General features: G+C 44.7%; 1 protein-coding gene across 1 annotated transcript; it reads left to right on the top strand.

Annotated features, from left to right (window-relative positions):
* The first annotated feature begins 5,143 nt into the window (after positions 1–5,143).
* On the top strand, positions 5,144–13,404 carry LOC141924008 (C->U-editing enzyme APOBEC-1-like). The gene is made up of 6 exons (XM_074825814.1): positions 5,144–5,152; positions 9,498–9,624; positions 10,953–10,980; positions 11,399–11,787; positions 12,046–12,120; positions 13,316–13,404. Exons 2-6 carry the CDS (start codon positions 9,603–9,605, stop codon positions 13,402–13,404), a joined length of 603 nt encoding a protein of 200 aa, XP_074681915.1. The 5' UTR covers positions 5,144–5,152; positions 9,498–9,602.
* Positions 13,405–15,693: the final 2,289 nt, after the last annotated feature.

Below are 15,693 nucleotides of genomic sequence, written 5' to 3'. Positions count from 1 at the left end.
GAGGTAGAAATGAGGCAAAATCAGAAAGGTAAATATATAGAACTTCTGTGATGCAAAGTAGTGTGAGAGGGCTGTAGAACAACTGCTTAGAGTAGAGAATCATAGTCCAAAATACAGGTATGCTCACTTGAAGCTTTTCTTTTTTCACACTAACTCCTCATGAAATATATTCGATCCACTACTCTGATTTCTATAGTCTCACCAGTTAATGTGAAAGAATTATATTACAAGGATATTGAGATGTTTTGTTTACCTAAGAAAAATCAATACTGAAGTAAGCACACAGGTAAGTCCTTCCCCCCTAACCACCTGTTCGCCATCTTGCCTGGGTCAGGGCTCTGCCCACAGACCCTTAGGGCTGGTTGCCATTCCACTTTGTTGTTTGGAGTCAGACTCATAAAGCTCAGCCAGTAGTAGCAGGGCATGTGTAAGAGTCGGTCAGAAGATCAGCATTGTCTCAACATTGTCATCAGGGACATGGACAGTGAGGTACCCGACAACGGCCTGTTTGGAGCGCAGTTGCCGACCCCTGGAATGGAATGTGGTGCAAAGGCTCCTGAATGCAGAACTGTGTGGCACAGCCAGTGCTGTGCTGTTCTCCTGAGTACTGACCCATGTGGTGCAGGCAGTGCAGTGCTGTTCTTTGGTGCCTGAGCCGTGTAGTACAAAGAGTGTTGTGCTATTGTTCGGTACCTGGGTCTAGCCAGAGCTGTTAGTGATAATTGCATAGCCACTGTCAAAAAAGATGGATCGCGACTGTTGCCATAACACCGATGAAGAAATCATGAACCTCAGATGAACTTTGCTTCATTATAACACCAAAACACACCTCCTGGTTGAAGGTTACCCGCCTTCGAGATTGACCACACCTCGGACACTCCCCCCTGCGCACACGTGATGGCCTTGCTCGAGAAGGGCGGAGACCCCTGAGGCAGAGGTGGAGCAAGGTGTGTTACTAAGCATAAAAGATGACTTCTGGACAACGAAAATGGGAAGCTTCCCCACCAAGGACCACGACGATCAACGACGCAGCGTCAGCTGGACCCGGGACCGTTAGGATGTCGTGAGATCAGCGGTGGTAGCTATAACCTCTCTCCCTCCTCTCTCTAAACTTAACTTTACTTTTCTCCTTTCTTTCACCCATCTCTAACTATTGCATCCATCTCTAACTATTGCGTGCCTCTTCACGGGCAAAACAATAAAGTTTCACTGTTTGATTACTGCTATCCCCTTTGGTGTTGGTCACCTTAATTTTGCACTTTCGAGATCGTAGCAAACGAACCATCACGAGTCCACCGAGTGGACCGTGACATTAAACTGGTGTCACGGACAGGATCCTGAGAGACAGGGGGGTGCAGGTTGTGTGTGGTCTGTAACAGGGGAAGAACTTTTCGCTCCAGCCACACCTGGCCCTACACCCGAAAGGGTGAGAGGTGTCCAGAAAGCAAGGGGGGTGATTCGAGATTCCCACACACCACACACACCTCGGTGTATTGCACCCCAAACTCGAATTGAGGGCTCTGTCTATCAGGATCAAGTGCAAGGATCTCTTAGTGCAAAAAGGGGGAACTGCCCTCAATAAATGAGGTCGACCACCTGGCGAAGTGAAAGGGACAAGCCGAGAAAGTCTGCAACTAAGTTTAACCTCCCCGTGGTAGATTTTGGTCCCTTCAGCCACTCGGGGAAGAGAAGGGCGACGCAGCAGCTGTTGCGTCTGTGGTGTAACTAAGTTTTCCTCTCCGAAGTGAGTTCAGCCCCTTCGTAATAAGAATGACTGAAAAAGATGTTTATCAAAACCCTCCATTAGTAAAAAATCTTGACTCGTTCTATGCACTCTTGGCAAAGTATGGAGCTCGACCCTCCCCGCCTGGGGAAGAGTGGGCTCGAGACAATTGGGCAAATTTACAGAGTGTAACAGACCGAGTGATTTCCATACATAATGAGGCTAGATTACGGTCAGGTAAAGGCAGAGCGATAATCTGCGCAGTCCTTGGAGCCAGCCTGGTTGCAGCAACTGAAGACCGCTCTAAGCGGCGTAGCCATGAAAAACAAATCATAGAATCCCTTGAAAATTTGGCACAACTTTTGCAGAAAACAATCTCCAACCTGGAAGAGCAATTAGCAGAGAAAGAAGAGCAGTTAGTAGAAAAGGAGAAAGTAATTTGCTTGTTAAAACAGCAGATAGAAGAAAAGGAAGAGATAGAGGAAGAAAATCACTTGTTAAAAGATGCCCTTAAAGAAAAGGGATGGAAGGGTTCAGAAGGATTGTTGTGGACTCTCGGGACACCGCAGCTGAATATCAGGCTACCTCAAACTGCAGCCCCTCTGCCGCTTAGCAAAGTAACTAATGTCAAACAATATCCCCTCCCCCTGGAAACAAAGGAAGGTATCAAACCAGTTATGCAGGAAATTCAGGAGCAAGGAGTGGTGATAAATACTCATTCTCCTTTCAAATCGCCGGTGTGGCCAGTGAAGAAACCTAAGGAGAAGTGGAAGCTTACAGTAGATTTTAGGAGACTGAATGCTGACGCAGACCCTCTAACTGCCGCAGTCCCTAACATGGCTGAACTGGTAATAACAATTCAGGAGAAAGCTCATCCAATCATGGCAATCATAGATGTTAAAGATATATTTTTCATGATACCTTTGCGACCAGAAGACAGAGATCGTTTTGCTTTTACGTGGGAGGGTCAACAATTTACCTTTATCCGTCTGCCTCAGGGATACAAACATTCCCCTACACTATCTCACCACGCTTTGGCCCAAAAACTGGAGAAAATACCAAAAGCTGAAGGCATAGCAACCCAACAGAACATAATCTCTCATTTGGAGAACTTGGGTTTGCAAACTCCCCTAGAAAAGATCCAAAAGCCCTCACAAGAAGTGGAGATGATCACACGTCAACAACCAATCGTGCTAAGAGGCCCATTCAAAGTTATTAAAGCAGTCACTAGCGGGACCCCCCTTCCTGACGGGGTGGCCCAGAGAGCCTCGGTACGAAAGTGGTATGCTCAGATTGAACACTATTGTAACCTTTTCCCAGTGACTGAAGGAGCTTTAAAAAACTTAGCTGTCCAAGAAACAGAGAGCCTGGACAGCAGCCAAGACAAACCTATCTCAGTTATTCGGGTGGCCCCTCCTTTCTTTCACGATCAGTCAGTGAATGTTTGGTTTACCGATGCTTCTGCAAAGCGAGAAGGAAAAGTGTGGCAATACCGGACAGTAGCTCTCCACACTACTACTGATGAACAGATAATAACAGAGGGAGAAGGGAGTGCCCAGAGAGGAGAATTAATTGCAGTATGGAGTGTTTTCCAGCACGAAGCACAAACCACTCCCCCTCTCCACATATACACTGATTCCTATGCAGTGTTTAAGGGATGTATTGAATGGCTCCCTTTCTGGGAGCAAAATGAGTGGGAGGTTAGCCTCCAATGCCCTAGGGAAGGAGCATCGGATAAATACTCACTGGATAATTCCATCATTCTAATTTTCTGTCTGGTATTAATTTTTGCCTCAGAGAGGCAAGTTCTGTTTTATTCTTGCAGAAGAACTCCGAGGGACACCAAGAATAACATGAATCACTTAATTGGATTGGTAGTACTTTTCTGCATCTTACCACTAACCTGTAACCAAAAGAATACAGAATGGCCATGGTCCCAAGCTACCATCAAGCGTACTAGCACTCTAGGACACTATCCCAAAGACCGTCTCCCAAACTTAGCCACTGTAGTATGGTGGTACAAGGGGATAACATCGCAATAAGATGCAGATTGATCACTGAATCCCACATTGAACCCACAAACAGTTATGGAACTGGACCACATGACCCTATTTTGTTGTGTAAAAATTAAAACCTAGATTGTTGGCTAAATTTGACTGCTGTACAGCATGCCCATAAAGTTATGTGTGGTAAAAATAACACTAAATACTGGGGAGAACTCAAAATAGATGTTGTAATACCTATTACCCAACCAACTGTTGTGCTTAGCCCAAAAACCTTTGGAATTGGACCATATGTAATCAGGAATACGGGCCAACAACAAATGTTGTTTAATCCGGCATGGTCTCTCAAACGAGTTGAATTGCTGATTCAAAACAATGTTTCAGACATTCAGCCAGCTTGCTCACCCTTCCTAAAGGCTTCTTACGAGGGATGGACAACCTGGCTGCAAAAACGAACTCTTTCCACGAGAAGAACACGGAGAGACCTAACCGGTGTTTTGGGAACAGGATTGGGAGTTTTAAATAGTATCGATTCAGAGGTAATAATGAACAAATTGGCTACCTCAATTAGTGATTTGGCTAACTTACAACAGCCTTTGCGATCATCTTTATTGGCTCTGGGGACTAACCGGTGGCTGTTGTCAAATATATTACCAAAGTGGGAAAAGGTAAATGTAAAGGATCATGAATTGATTGCAGATGCACTTGGGGTGATCCAGAATAACCTCTCTTTGGCTCTCAGCTGTATCCAGGCTCAAATATGGATGCAGTCGGTAGCCGCCTCAATTATAAGAGAAGGTGAAGAAGGCACTCTCCCCACTGAAATTCGGAAAATAATTTGGGACAGTGCCACTAGAAACTCCAGTCCTGGTGGAATCTGGTAAGCTTTAACTATGACCCCATCGCAAACACAGCTACAACCTTTGTGCTTACTATATATAATGCTACCATATACCCAATTTATCCCGTCATTGCATTAGGGTTGAGCCATGACCGAACTATACTCTATCCTTTTGAGCATAGAGTATGGGCCCGAAAGGTGGATGAAAAATGGCAAACTGTCAATTTGGAATCTTGCATTGTGCAAGAACAACAAGGATTTATCTGTGAAGGCAACGCAATTGAGGCTCAAGATATTTGTTTAGATACTGAACAAAAGGTTACCCGCCTCCAAGACTGACCACACCTCGGACACTCCCCCCTGCGCACGCGCGATGGCCTTGCTCGAGAAGGTTGGAGATATGATAATTGAATTCTGAGAAGGGCGGAGACCCCTGAGGCAGAGGTGGAGCAAGGTGTGTTACTAAGCATAAAAGATGACTTCTGGACAACGAAAATGGGAAGCTTCCCCACCAAGGACCACGACGATTGACGACGCAGCATCAGCTGGACCTGGGACCGTTAGGACGTCGTGAGATCAGTGGTGGTAGCTATAACCTCTCTCCCTCCTCTCTCTAAACTTAACTTTACTTTTCTCCTTTCTTTCACCCATCTCTAACTATCGCGTGCCTCTTCACAGGCAACCCAATAAAGTTTCACTGTTTGATTACTGCTATCCCCTTTGGTGTTGGTCACCTTAATTTTGCACTTTCGAGATCGTAGCAAACGAACCATCACGAGTCCACTGAGTGGACCGTGACAGCATGTCAGCTACCTTAATCTCTTAGAGGAGAGGGAGAGGAGAGAGGAGAGGAGAGGAGAGGAGAGGAGAGGAGAGGAGAGGAGAGGAGAGGAGAGGAGAGGAGAGGAGAGGAGAGGAGAGGAGAGGAGAGGAGAGGAGAGGAGAGGAGAGGAGAGAGGAGAGGAGAGGAAGGAGAGGAGAGGAGAGGAGAGGAGAGGAGAGGAGAGGAGAGGAGAGGAGAGGAGAGGAGAGGAGAGGAGAGGAGAGGAGAGGAGAGGAGAGGAGAGGAGAGGAGAGGAGAGGAGAGGAGAGGAGAGGAGAGGAGAGGAGAGGAGAGGAGAGGAGAGGAGAGGAGAGGAGAGGAGAGGAGAGGAGAGGAGAGGAGAGGAGAGGAGGGGAGGGGAGGGGAGGGGAGGGGAGAGGAGGGGAGGGATGAAAAGGCCATGGGTAGCTATGCTTATTGGTCAGAGCTGCAAACTCATATGCCTCTAAGGATGTGCATTTGTGTATCTACAAGCTTCTTTTTACATGCATTATTGCATTATTATGCATACATGTATATGTAAATATCTGTGTGAATGTGTATTCATACATACATATTCAAATGCACACAGAGACATGTTTTAGCCCTTTTTAAAGGTTGAAGTTCACAGAGTAAATCTCAAAAAGCGATGAGATTTTTCTTTCCATAAAAATGGAGATATCTACTGAGAGAACTCTATTAAATCCAAACAAACATACACTGGATTTTCCTTTTGCTGTCAAATGTGCCAGCAGCAGAGCACTTGAACTAACACAGAATTTACCATTACAAATTAAGTCCAGGCTTGTAAATGGAGATTGAGACCTAAGTCTCTGTGGCATGAGCCCCAAGCTTTTAGTCACATTTAAGTTTTGCCTTCCCCCTTGCTTCCAGATTCCCACCGGGTGATTCTTACCTCTTTCCAATAGATCGTTCAGCCAGAGAGTAGAAAGATCGATACCTGTAAAATCCTCAGAGAATTGCAAATTGTGATCTTGGCTGATTCAAACCTTGTCTCTTTTTGTCTTCTATGAGGTCTGATCTAACTTTCCTTCTTCTGTGCTCCTCTTTCTTCTCTCTAACCTGCCTGTGTTTCCTAATTTCTTCCATATGTTTCCATTTCTATGACTTCTACCTCAGTCCTTATTGGTGTTTTATGATGAATAAAATTGTTCAGTGTGACGCTGGAGTTGCTGTTACCAGACGTACATCTTGGGTTTCAAGTGTCAGATAATCCAAAAGACGTTTGAGAAGAATTGCAAACTATGTACCTGTTCTCTTGAGACACAGCTGGCTCAATGAGATAAATTAGTGGAGCGGTCCATCTAGTAGACACCACTGCTGTGATACTGTCATGCTGCAGGACTGTTACTCTGAAAGCTGTTTCCTGGGAGACATCTGCAGGGAGCTAGCTCCCTGTTGCTCTGTCCACCTCTGAATATATATCCTGGAGTCCCTCTGCAAAGTGTTCTGAAGAAACTGTGAAGTTTCTACATGATTATTGGTGAATCTGGTCATATGTATACAGCATGGCTCCACTACCACCAAAGAGAATATTGTTGTGAAGGTCTAAGGAACCTGATGGCTAAAGGAGTCATGACTGAGTGTATGTCCACCATTCTGTGTGCCCTTTGCAGTGTATGTTCCTCCAAAATGCATTTATGTTCAGGAGGTGTGCATATAAGGGTGGTGGTTGTTTTTAAAAAAATCCATTTGCTGGAGTGGGTGAGATATATTCAGATGTTACTGATAGCTCAGCGTTACAATCCACCTTCACATTTATCTCTAACACTATCTTAAGCAGCTTCTGTAAGGGGAGATAATTGACATCATGAGGAATAGAAAAAAAAATTCTGGTCACAGCACAGTAACGTGAGGTCCCACCCATATACATGACTCTTGCTACAGACAGGTAGCATCTTAAAGGCATACTGGATTACTGCTGTTTGCTCATAAAAGCCAAGAAAGAGTTTTTCCACCCAGATATATGACCCTTCCAGAGGTTATCACCATACTCTGAAGCACTGAAGTTTGGTCCCCGTAGACAGAATGTGCAAGTTCTTCTAGAAGCATGAAAATTCACTTGTGTGGTGACCTTGTCTTTCTGATTTTGTTAGGGTTAAACCAACTGCCAGATTTAGAAGAGATTCCTCTCCTCACATCGGGCTGACAGGAACAACAGAATGACATTTCCTTTTTTTTTTTTTTCTTTTTTTATTTTGGTTTTCCACCATCCCATAGAGCACATTCAGCTTCTTGGAGACACCTGGAAATGTTGCATTGCAAATTCCCTGCTCCTGCTTGGACTCATTTTTTCTTCTCTGCTGGTGGCACACCAGCTGGTTTTATACCAGGAACTACTGTTACTGAGCACTGCTGCTAATCAAGCCATTTCTTGCAGATCAGACTAAGCATCTCAAAGCCTAATTTACAACTGCATATTTGTAAATATCTACTGCAGAGAGAAGTGAAGAGAATACTGTAGTATTGATGCACTTCTGGCCTTACTGAGTATCATGTCCATCATGTCCATGAACTCAAAAACACATCAGTCAAACACTTTCCTGTTTGCTTCAAGAAGTCTCTGAGTGTCTAGTTGATCCCACTCACACTTTCTAAGATATAAACTAATGCAGCCACTGTGGAACAATTCTGTGCTGTGGAGTGGTGACCTTGCAGCAGCAAAGGCCCTGAAGGCAGATGCTGTGTTGTCACTCTGCTGCCCGATAACCTGCCATGACTATCCTTCTCCTTCACCAAGGGCCTTGCCAGTGCCTGAATCCCTCCTCCCTCTGTACTCCACCATTCATGTTTACTTCTGTTTGTTCTGCCCCTGCAGGAAACTGAGTATTTTTTTGACAATAGAATATTGAGAGCTGGCCTCGGAGAATACAAATAAATTACTCCCCGAGCTTTACAATCCCAAGTCAGACTTGGCATTGAGGAAGGAATGGCTTTGTCCTCAGGGAGTAATGTGTATCCATTTCTGCAGCCACAAAATAATAATATAACAAAACCAGAGGAAATCGTAGGTCATAGAGACTGACTCAGCACAGTCATCTCTAGCTAAGCCATATGAAGAATTCTTTTGTAATGTCTTCGCTCTGCAAGCCAGTTTTGGGTGTGTCAGTCAGAGGAAAGCTTCTCACTAGCAACTAGCATTGTTTCACTCATTTTTCAGATTAAATGGGAAATATTTTTTTGCTGCATCTTGTGTGAGTTACAGAACAGATCACAGAAAGGTGATGCCCAGTTCATAATGTTGAGCAGATTTCTCAGGGCACTGGAAAAAGTCTATTCTTTTTACATCAGGGAACTGATCTGTCATGACCAATAGCTTCTGCAGATACTCACCAGCTGGCTTAGGTCTTGCTGTCAGGGTGCCCACGTGAGCACAGAGCTCTTCTCAGCTGTAAAGTTTCATGAATATCTGGGTGTTCCCCCACAACAAACTGTCCACTGCCATAGTTCTCCTGGATGCTGGGCAGCTTGCTTAGAGTTTGCCTGAGAGCGTCTGCCCGGTTGTTGACCACAGCTAAAGATGTGTCCTCACACACATTGAGGGTGTTCCTTGCTTATGTGAGGACCCGGGTTCAAGGGTGTGTGAGTGGTCCTTGGAACTCCACAGAATGGTCCCATGAAGGAAAATGGCAGTAGCCATTACCACCTGTTGGAGATCCATAAAATCACAAGCTTTTGCAAATGATATCTGTTTTCCTCTCTCCACCCAGTTCTGCTCAATTTTCTGATGATATCTGGGTGCCAGAAAAGTTACCTGTCATGCCACAGCTATGACTTGATGCCATTTGTGTAGATGCTCTTTCTCTCTTGGTGCGTTGGGTTGACAAGAGAAGAGTTGCTTTTCTATTCTGGGACTAGTGGTAATAAAGAGATATCATTTCTGTTTTGCACTGCAAAAAAATGGCTCTTCTGTTAATTCCAGCGTCTGGCAGGCAACCTTATCTACACCTCTAGATCCACTTCTGCATGGGACTCACCCTCTTTTGCAGTCTTTTGCTGCCAGGAATTTGCTTTCAGTTTCATCCAGTGAGGTAGCTTATTTGCATAAGAACAAGTCACCATGAAGAAATATTCAGCTGGGTAACATTACTAACGTCTAAATTTCAGTCTTCGGGAATCGAAACTGAAACAACTGTAAGACTAATAAAGGAACATCCATCAATAAAGGGACACCTATCACCCAAGAGGCGACAGACAAATCCAGAAATATCCATGGCTGCTGTCACTGATAGAGGTAAGTACACATATGTGAAAAGCAGGTCTATTTCTCCATATTCAGTGTAGATGTTTACTGTGGTTGTATCTAAGGAACTGGTGAGTACAGACAAATGCATATGTCGGCATGTGAAGATACACAGGAGACACTTGTGGATTGGTGTGTGTCATCTCTTTGAATGCATTACTGTACCTTGAAGATTAGGTCCAGCTTCAAAATATTAATATAATTTTCTTAACCGTGATGTGGCATTAGGCAGGAAGAATTCAAATTCCAAAAGACCTCTTAATGTAGGAAGAGATCTCAAAGGCAATTAAGAATGGAGAAAATTTGTTGACTTATCTTTTCACCTGTTTTGTTTTCGATGCAATCAACAACTAGGAAATGCCTCTGAAGGAATCAGTGCAATAAGGCTGTGTAAAGAGCTGAATGGGTCTCTGTTGATATGGAAAACTATTTTATTTTTGCTGAAATGTAATTTCACTGTGTATATTTCATAATTCCTTATCTTAAAGAGCTAAGAGATATGGAAAAATGTGGCTTTAGAATCTTAATTCTAAGTAAATTAATTCTTTTCTTCAATAAAATGAGGGCTCTTAAATCCTTAAGTTTGTTATGGATGGACTTTTACAAAAGAAATAACTAGCCTTGTTCACCTGCAAGTGTCTTCATCTAGACTGTCAGCTGGGAAGGGATCAATGAGTCATAGGGTCAAACTTATTTGCTACCACGAGAGACAAAATATACATAATCAGGCAGGTCTGTGGTGCCACCCCATAGGTATGTGTTCATCAGAAATCACCCTCCTTTCTGCACTGATATTTTTTCCTTGGCATTTTCCTTATATTTTTTCAGCTTTTGAAATGGTTTCATACTAAGAAAAGAAAGAACCATTGGGTGTGAAAATGTTTTTGTCTAGATTGACATGAGTACCAACAGGAAAACAGCTCAAGTTTTGCCTAGTAGAAGGGGTTTAGAAAATACAAAGGGAGAAGAGATTTGATTCTGCTCTTCAATTGGTCAGGGAAAAGCAGGTGCAGTACTGCTGAAATCAGCGAAGTTAAACTTGAGCGAGATCACAGCCAACCCTAATGTGTTAAAGTGAGCAAGGGTTCATGTACAGCATAGTTTAAACAACCATCAAATTTAGCTCCCAGGTAGAAATCCACAAGTTCTGCATCCCAGAGTGGCTATCCTGCTGTGATGGGACTACTTATTAAGCCGTTTTAGATAAAAGAGATTTGGCAGGGAGTGTATCGTCTGAAAGGAGCCAGGACAGTAGGTGTAGAGGAAATTTTGTTTTCTGATCTCCTATCCCCAATGACTCACAAATCTTTTCTATATAGGTCCTGCACCCAGAGAGAGCAACCAAAGGTAAGAGTTCTACCACTGTGTGCTGCCTGGGCCCCATGGCAATTTCCAGAGATGGGCAAAGTTAAGAAGCTTTGTGCTTTGTTTTCTTACCATCCTTTTCCCCTATTTTCCTTTCCAGTTCTCTTGCTGCTTTGATCAGTGCTGATCTCAGAGTGGTGATGCTGTTGCTTACCCTCCCAGCACCTCTCAAGGAGGTGCTTTGCATGCTTCACCAGGGCCACTCTAGAGGAATAATTCTGGAGCCTTCAACAAATTCCAGATTTAGATCGTTAGATCGCAACTTTCTTCAAGCTGCTCATTTGTGATGGGAAAGGCTGAGAGTGGGAGGCTTGGCTGATGTTGAGAGCAGGCAATGCACAATGGGAGCAAACATCATTGAAGTGTTGGGATCATAGTACTGCTGGTACTTTTGTCGCAGGTGGAAGATACAGCCAAATGACTTCAAAAGAAATTATCTGCCTGACAAACATCCAAAGGTGGTGTACCTACTGTATGAAATCAGGTGGAGCAAAGGTACCACCTGGAGGAACTGGTGCTCAAACAATTCTACCCAACATGCTGAAGTCAACTTCTTGCAAAATTGTTTCAAGGCCATGCCATCAGCTTCTTGCTCCATCACCTGGGTCCTATCTACTACACCCTGTGGGAAATGCTCCAGAAGAATTCTGGAGTTCCTGAGGGTACATCCCAATGTGACCTTGGAAATATATGCAGCCAAGCTGTTCAGGCACTTGGATATCCGTAACCGGCAAGGTCTCAGGAGCCTGTCAACAAATGGAGTCATTATACGTATCATGAATCTTTCAGGTAACCCAACTACTCTTTGGTTTGTCTAGGTGTGAATTGAAAGGTCTGGGATCATGTGCACTCTCAGCAGTTGTGTTTTGTAATAGCGGTGATGACTGGCATTGGGGAGGACTAGTGAGTGCAAAAATGCCACTCTTCTGCCTTATTTCTTCCCCAATCCCATACAGCAGCAGGACCAGCATGGTCATTTCCTCTTGTTAAATCTGAACAAGGAGAGTTATGTCTTTCTGTAACCATCCACACTTCCTTTATATACAGTGAATAATCCTGAGCATAAGATAGAACCTGTCCCTCCTAGCATATGTATGCAGATCAGCTTACCAGCTGCAGCAAGTAATTGGTTTCTCTTGATAGCTGGGGAAGAGAAGGACACATATCTAAAGGAGACTTTCAGATGATGCATTACAGAGAACATTTCTTGCATGTCTGTCTTTTTGCATGTATGTCTTGCTTGCCTGATGATATTTGGCTGTAAAAATCATAGAATCACAGAATGGTTTGGTTTGGAAGGGATCTTAAAGACCATCTAGTTCCCACCCTCCTGCCATGGGCAGGGACACCTTCCACTAGACCAGGTTGCTCAAAGCCCCGTCCAACCTGGCCTTGAACACTGCCAGGGAGGGGGCAGCCACAGCTTCTCTGGGCAACCTGTGCCACTGTCTCACCACCTTCACAGTAAAGAATTTCTTACTTATATCTAATCTAAATCTACCCTCTTTCGGTTTTAAATTGTTACCCCTCATCCTATCCCTATACTCCCTGATAGAGTCCCTCCCCAGCTTTTCCTGTAGCCCCCTTTAAGTACTGGAAGGCCGCTATAAGGTCTCCCAGAGTCTTCTCTTCTCCAGGCTGAACAACCCCAACTCTCTCAGCCTGTCCTCACAGGGGAGGTGCTCCAGCCCCTGATCATCTTTGTTGCCTCCTCTGGACCCGCTCGAGCAGGTCCATGTCCTTCTTATGTTGGAGGCCCCAGAGCTGGACACAGCACTGCAGGGGGGGTCTCATTAGAGCAGAGTAGAGTGGGAGAATCCCCTCCCTTGGACTGCTGGCCACATTGCTCTTGACGTAGCTCAGGATACAGTTGGCTTTCTGGGCTGCGAACGTATATTGCTGGCTCATATTCATTGCTGGCTCAAAATAGACAAGCAGTTCAAAGGAAGGAATGTACATTTGAAGATATGAATCTCACATACCTGTCTGGATACTTACTACCGCAGTGTGCAGCTACAAAACCTACCAGGTCAAATGTAAACTTGAAGGACATTGTTTATGTTGGGGAACCTGTCTCTGGGATTACACCACCAGAGCATTGACAGAAGCTCTGGCCATCCTATCAACACTAAGATCAATATGAAACTGCTAAATGTTAGGGTGTTCACTCCACGTTTTCCCTGACCATCAAGATAAGTCAGATTCATGATTGAAGCAACGAGTTTATTGTCTTAACCAATGCTGCTGAGATCAAGCACAAGGCTGCCAAAAGGTATGCCTGAACAGCCCTGATTGCATGTGCCACTTCCCTTTTCAGTCTCTCCCAAAGAAGGAGCCTACCACTCACTGATTCCTTCTCCCTTGGCCAATGTGCTCTGGCTTTATGCCCTGATGTGCTACCGGTGATAGGGGTTACCCAAGCCACTGTAGTGATCTCTCTCTCTGGCAATTCCTCTTTTTAGACATATTTCTATTTGAGGAGTTTTGGTTCCCCTTTCCACTAACTTATTTGTGTAGATGCAAGTCATTGTTGGTCCCCTGCATGAATACCCTCAGATGAATATCTTTCTCCTGCCCTTTACCGTTGTCTTACTGAGAAATAAGTGACTCACTAACATATTAATGCAGAAATAACTGGGCATGCCTTTCATCAAGAGTGACTGGATATCTCTCTTCTCAGATTACAGTTACTGCTGGAAAAGATTCGTTGCGTATCAACATGGAGAAGATGATTATTGGCCCTGGAGCTTCGCTTCATACATCTTTCTGAATTGTGTGGAGCTCTTTCATATCCTTTCGGTTAGTAGGCACTTAAAGAAAACACTAAGAGTGAAAAGTAATGCAAAAGCCTAGGAAAAGGAGGTTTGGAGGATCCTGGAAACGGTGTTAGCAGAAATGATATTAGGAAAAATAAGCATGGGCTCAATGCTGCATGAACAGAGGGCCAAGCGGGCAAGAAATTGCCAGGGACTATGCTGCTACATTGTGCTTTTGTGGCCAGGAGTAGAGAAGAGATTTAGCAATACTCTCAGGTTTTTTTACTAAGGAAAGGGTAAATCATTTCAACCCTTTACATGGATCAGCTACAAGTTCATTAGCTTGCAGCTTACTGGAGCTATTTGGTCCTAAAAGCTCCTTCAGCTGTGTAAACATGGTTCAAGTACACTCTTTTTGCCTCTCAGGACAGGGCCACTGGTTTTAGTTAAGTTCAAAAGCCCAGATGGGTGGATTCACTATCAGGGTCAGCAGAGCTTACACATATGAGTATCATATGACTGAGACCTGAATTCCCTGTTTCTTGCCATCCATACAACTGCAGAAGTTATTTCTATGGCCTGATATCCTACTATATGAGAAAGAGAAGGTGGTCTACTGAACAGGAGAGAAGACCAGGACTGGAGTTCACTTCCTGGCTCAGCCACCCTTTGTGGGGCAGGCCAGTTCTTGCTTGAACTGGTCCCCATATGTAGAATGGGGGCTAGCAGAATGGACGGCAGGAGATAGAGGAAGGGGTGCACAGAACTACATAATACAGACAGACTAGAAGGAGAAAAACTAACCTGTTTGTAGGATGCTATAAATGCCTAGTTTTATTTCTGACTGAGGAAAAGGTATGCATTAGATTTCATTTGACCCTGTATCGGGTCTGGCTGAGCCAGAATTGGTTTTCCCCTGTAGCAGCCCTCATGGTGCTGTGTTTTATGCTGGGAGCTGGCAGGGTGTTGATAGCACACTGGTGTTGTGGCTACTGCTGAGTAGTGCTTACACAGCACCAAGGCTCTTTCTGACATTTCCCCCCCCCACAGTGGGACGGGGTGGGCAAGATCTTGGGAGGGGACACAACCAGGACAGCTGACCCGAACTGACCAAAGGGATATTCCATACCATATGACGTCTGCTCAGTATAAAGCTGGGAGAAAGGAGGAAGGGGGTGGGGTCACCCTTGGTCCTCCGAGGCAACCGCTACGCATATCAGAGCCCTGCTTCCTGAGAAGGCCCGACATCGCCTGTTAATGGGAAGTAGAGAATAAATCTGTTTTCTTTTTCTTGCTTCCGCGCGCGGACCTTTGCTTCGCTTTGCTTATATTAAAACTGCTGTTGTTTTACCCACAAGGGTTGTTTTGTTTTCCTATCTTATTTTCTTTCCCTTCTTTGCCCTATTGAGAAAAAAGGGGAAGGGGGGGGAAGTGATAGAGCGACTTGGTGGGTACCTGGCATTTAGCCAAGGTCAAACCACCACAGTCTATTTTGGCGCCCAACGTGGGGCGGGACAACGGCAGTTTTATATTAATTGTGCTATAGCTATAGCAGTTAGTAAGCGACAAGCTCTTGTGCTGGTCACGGGTTTGTTTATTGCTCTGCTTATCTTTATTTTGCTAAGCTCGGGAACATGCTGGAAGAAATTGGGAACATCATGAGTGGTTTTATTCTGCAAGCTCCCGAAGTACTTATTAATCCTTATGTTAGCTCTTTGATACTGTTCATTAATGCTATTCGCCTATTGTGGGCTGTGTGGAGCTCGTTAGGTTTTTGGTGTAAGAGAAAGCAAATTTTGGGTGAGAGAATACCAAAATGTGCCCTGAGGCGGCCTGTCCCTGGGTGGCAGGGGGAGTGGAAGGATTTGGGCAGATTCCTAGGACGGTTATCACCTCCTGTAGCCTGGGATCTTACCCCTGAACAGGCAAGCAACCCCGC

Source organism: Strix aluco, chromosome 5 (genome assembly GCF_031877795.1).
Source record: "Strix aluco isolate bStrAlu1 chromosome 5, bStrAlu1.hap1, whole genome shotgun sequence".
Lineage (NCBI taxonomy): Eukaryota > Metazoa > Chordata > Aves > Strigiformes > Strigidae > Strix > Strix aluco.
This window is presented reverse-complemented; position numbering and strand designations above follow the sequence as displayed.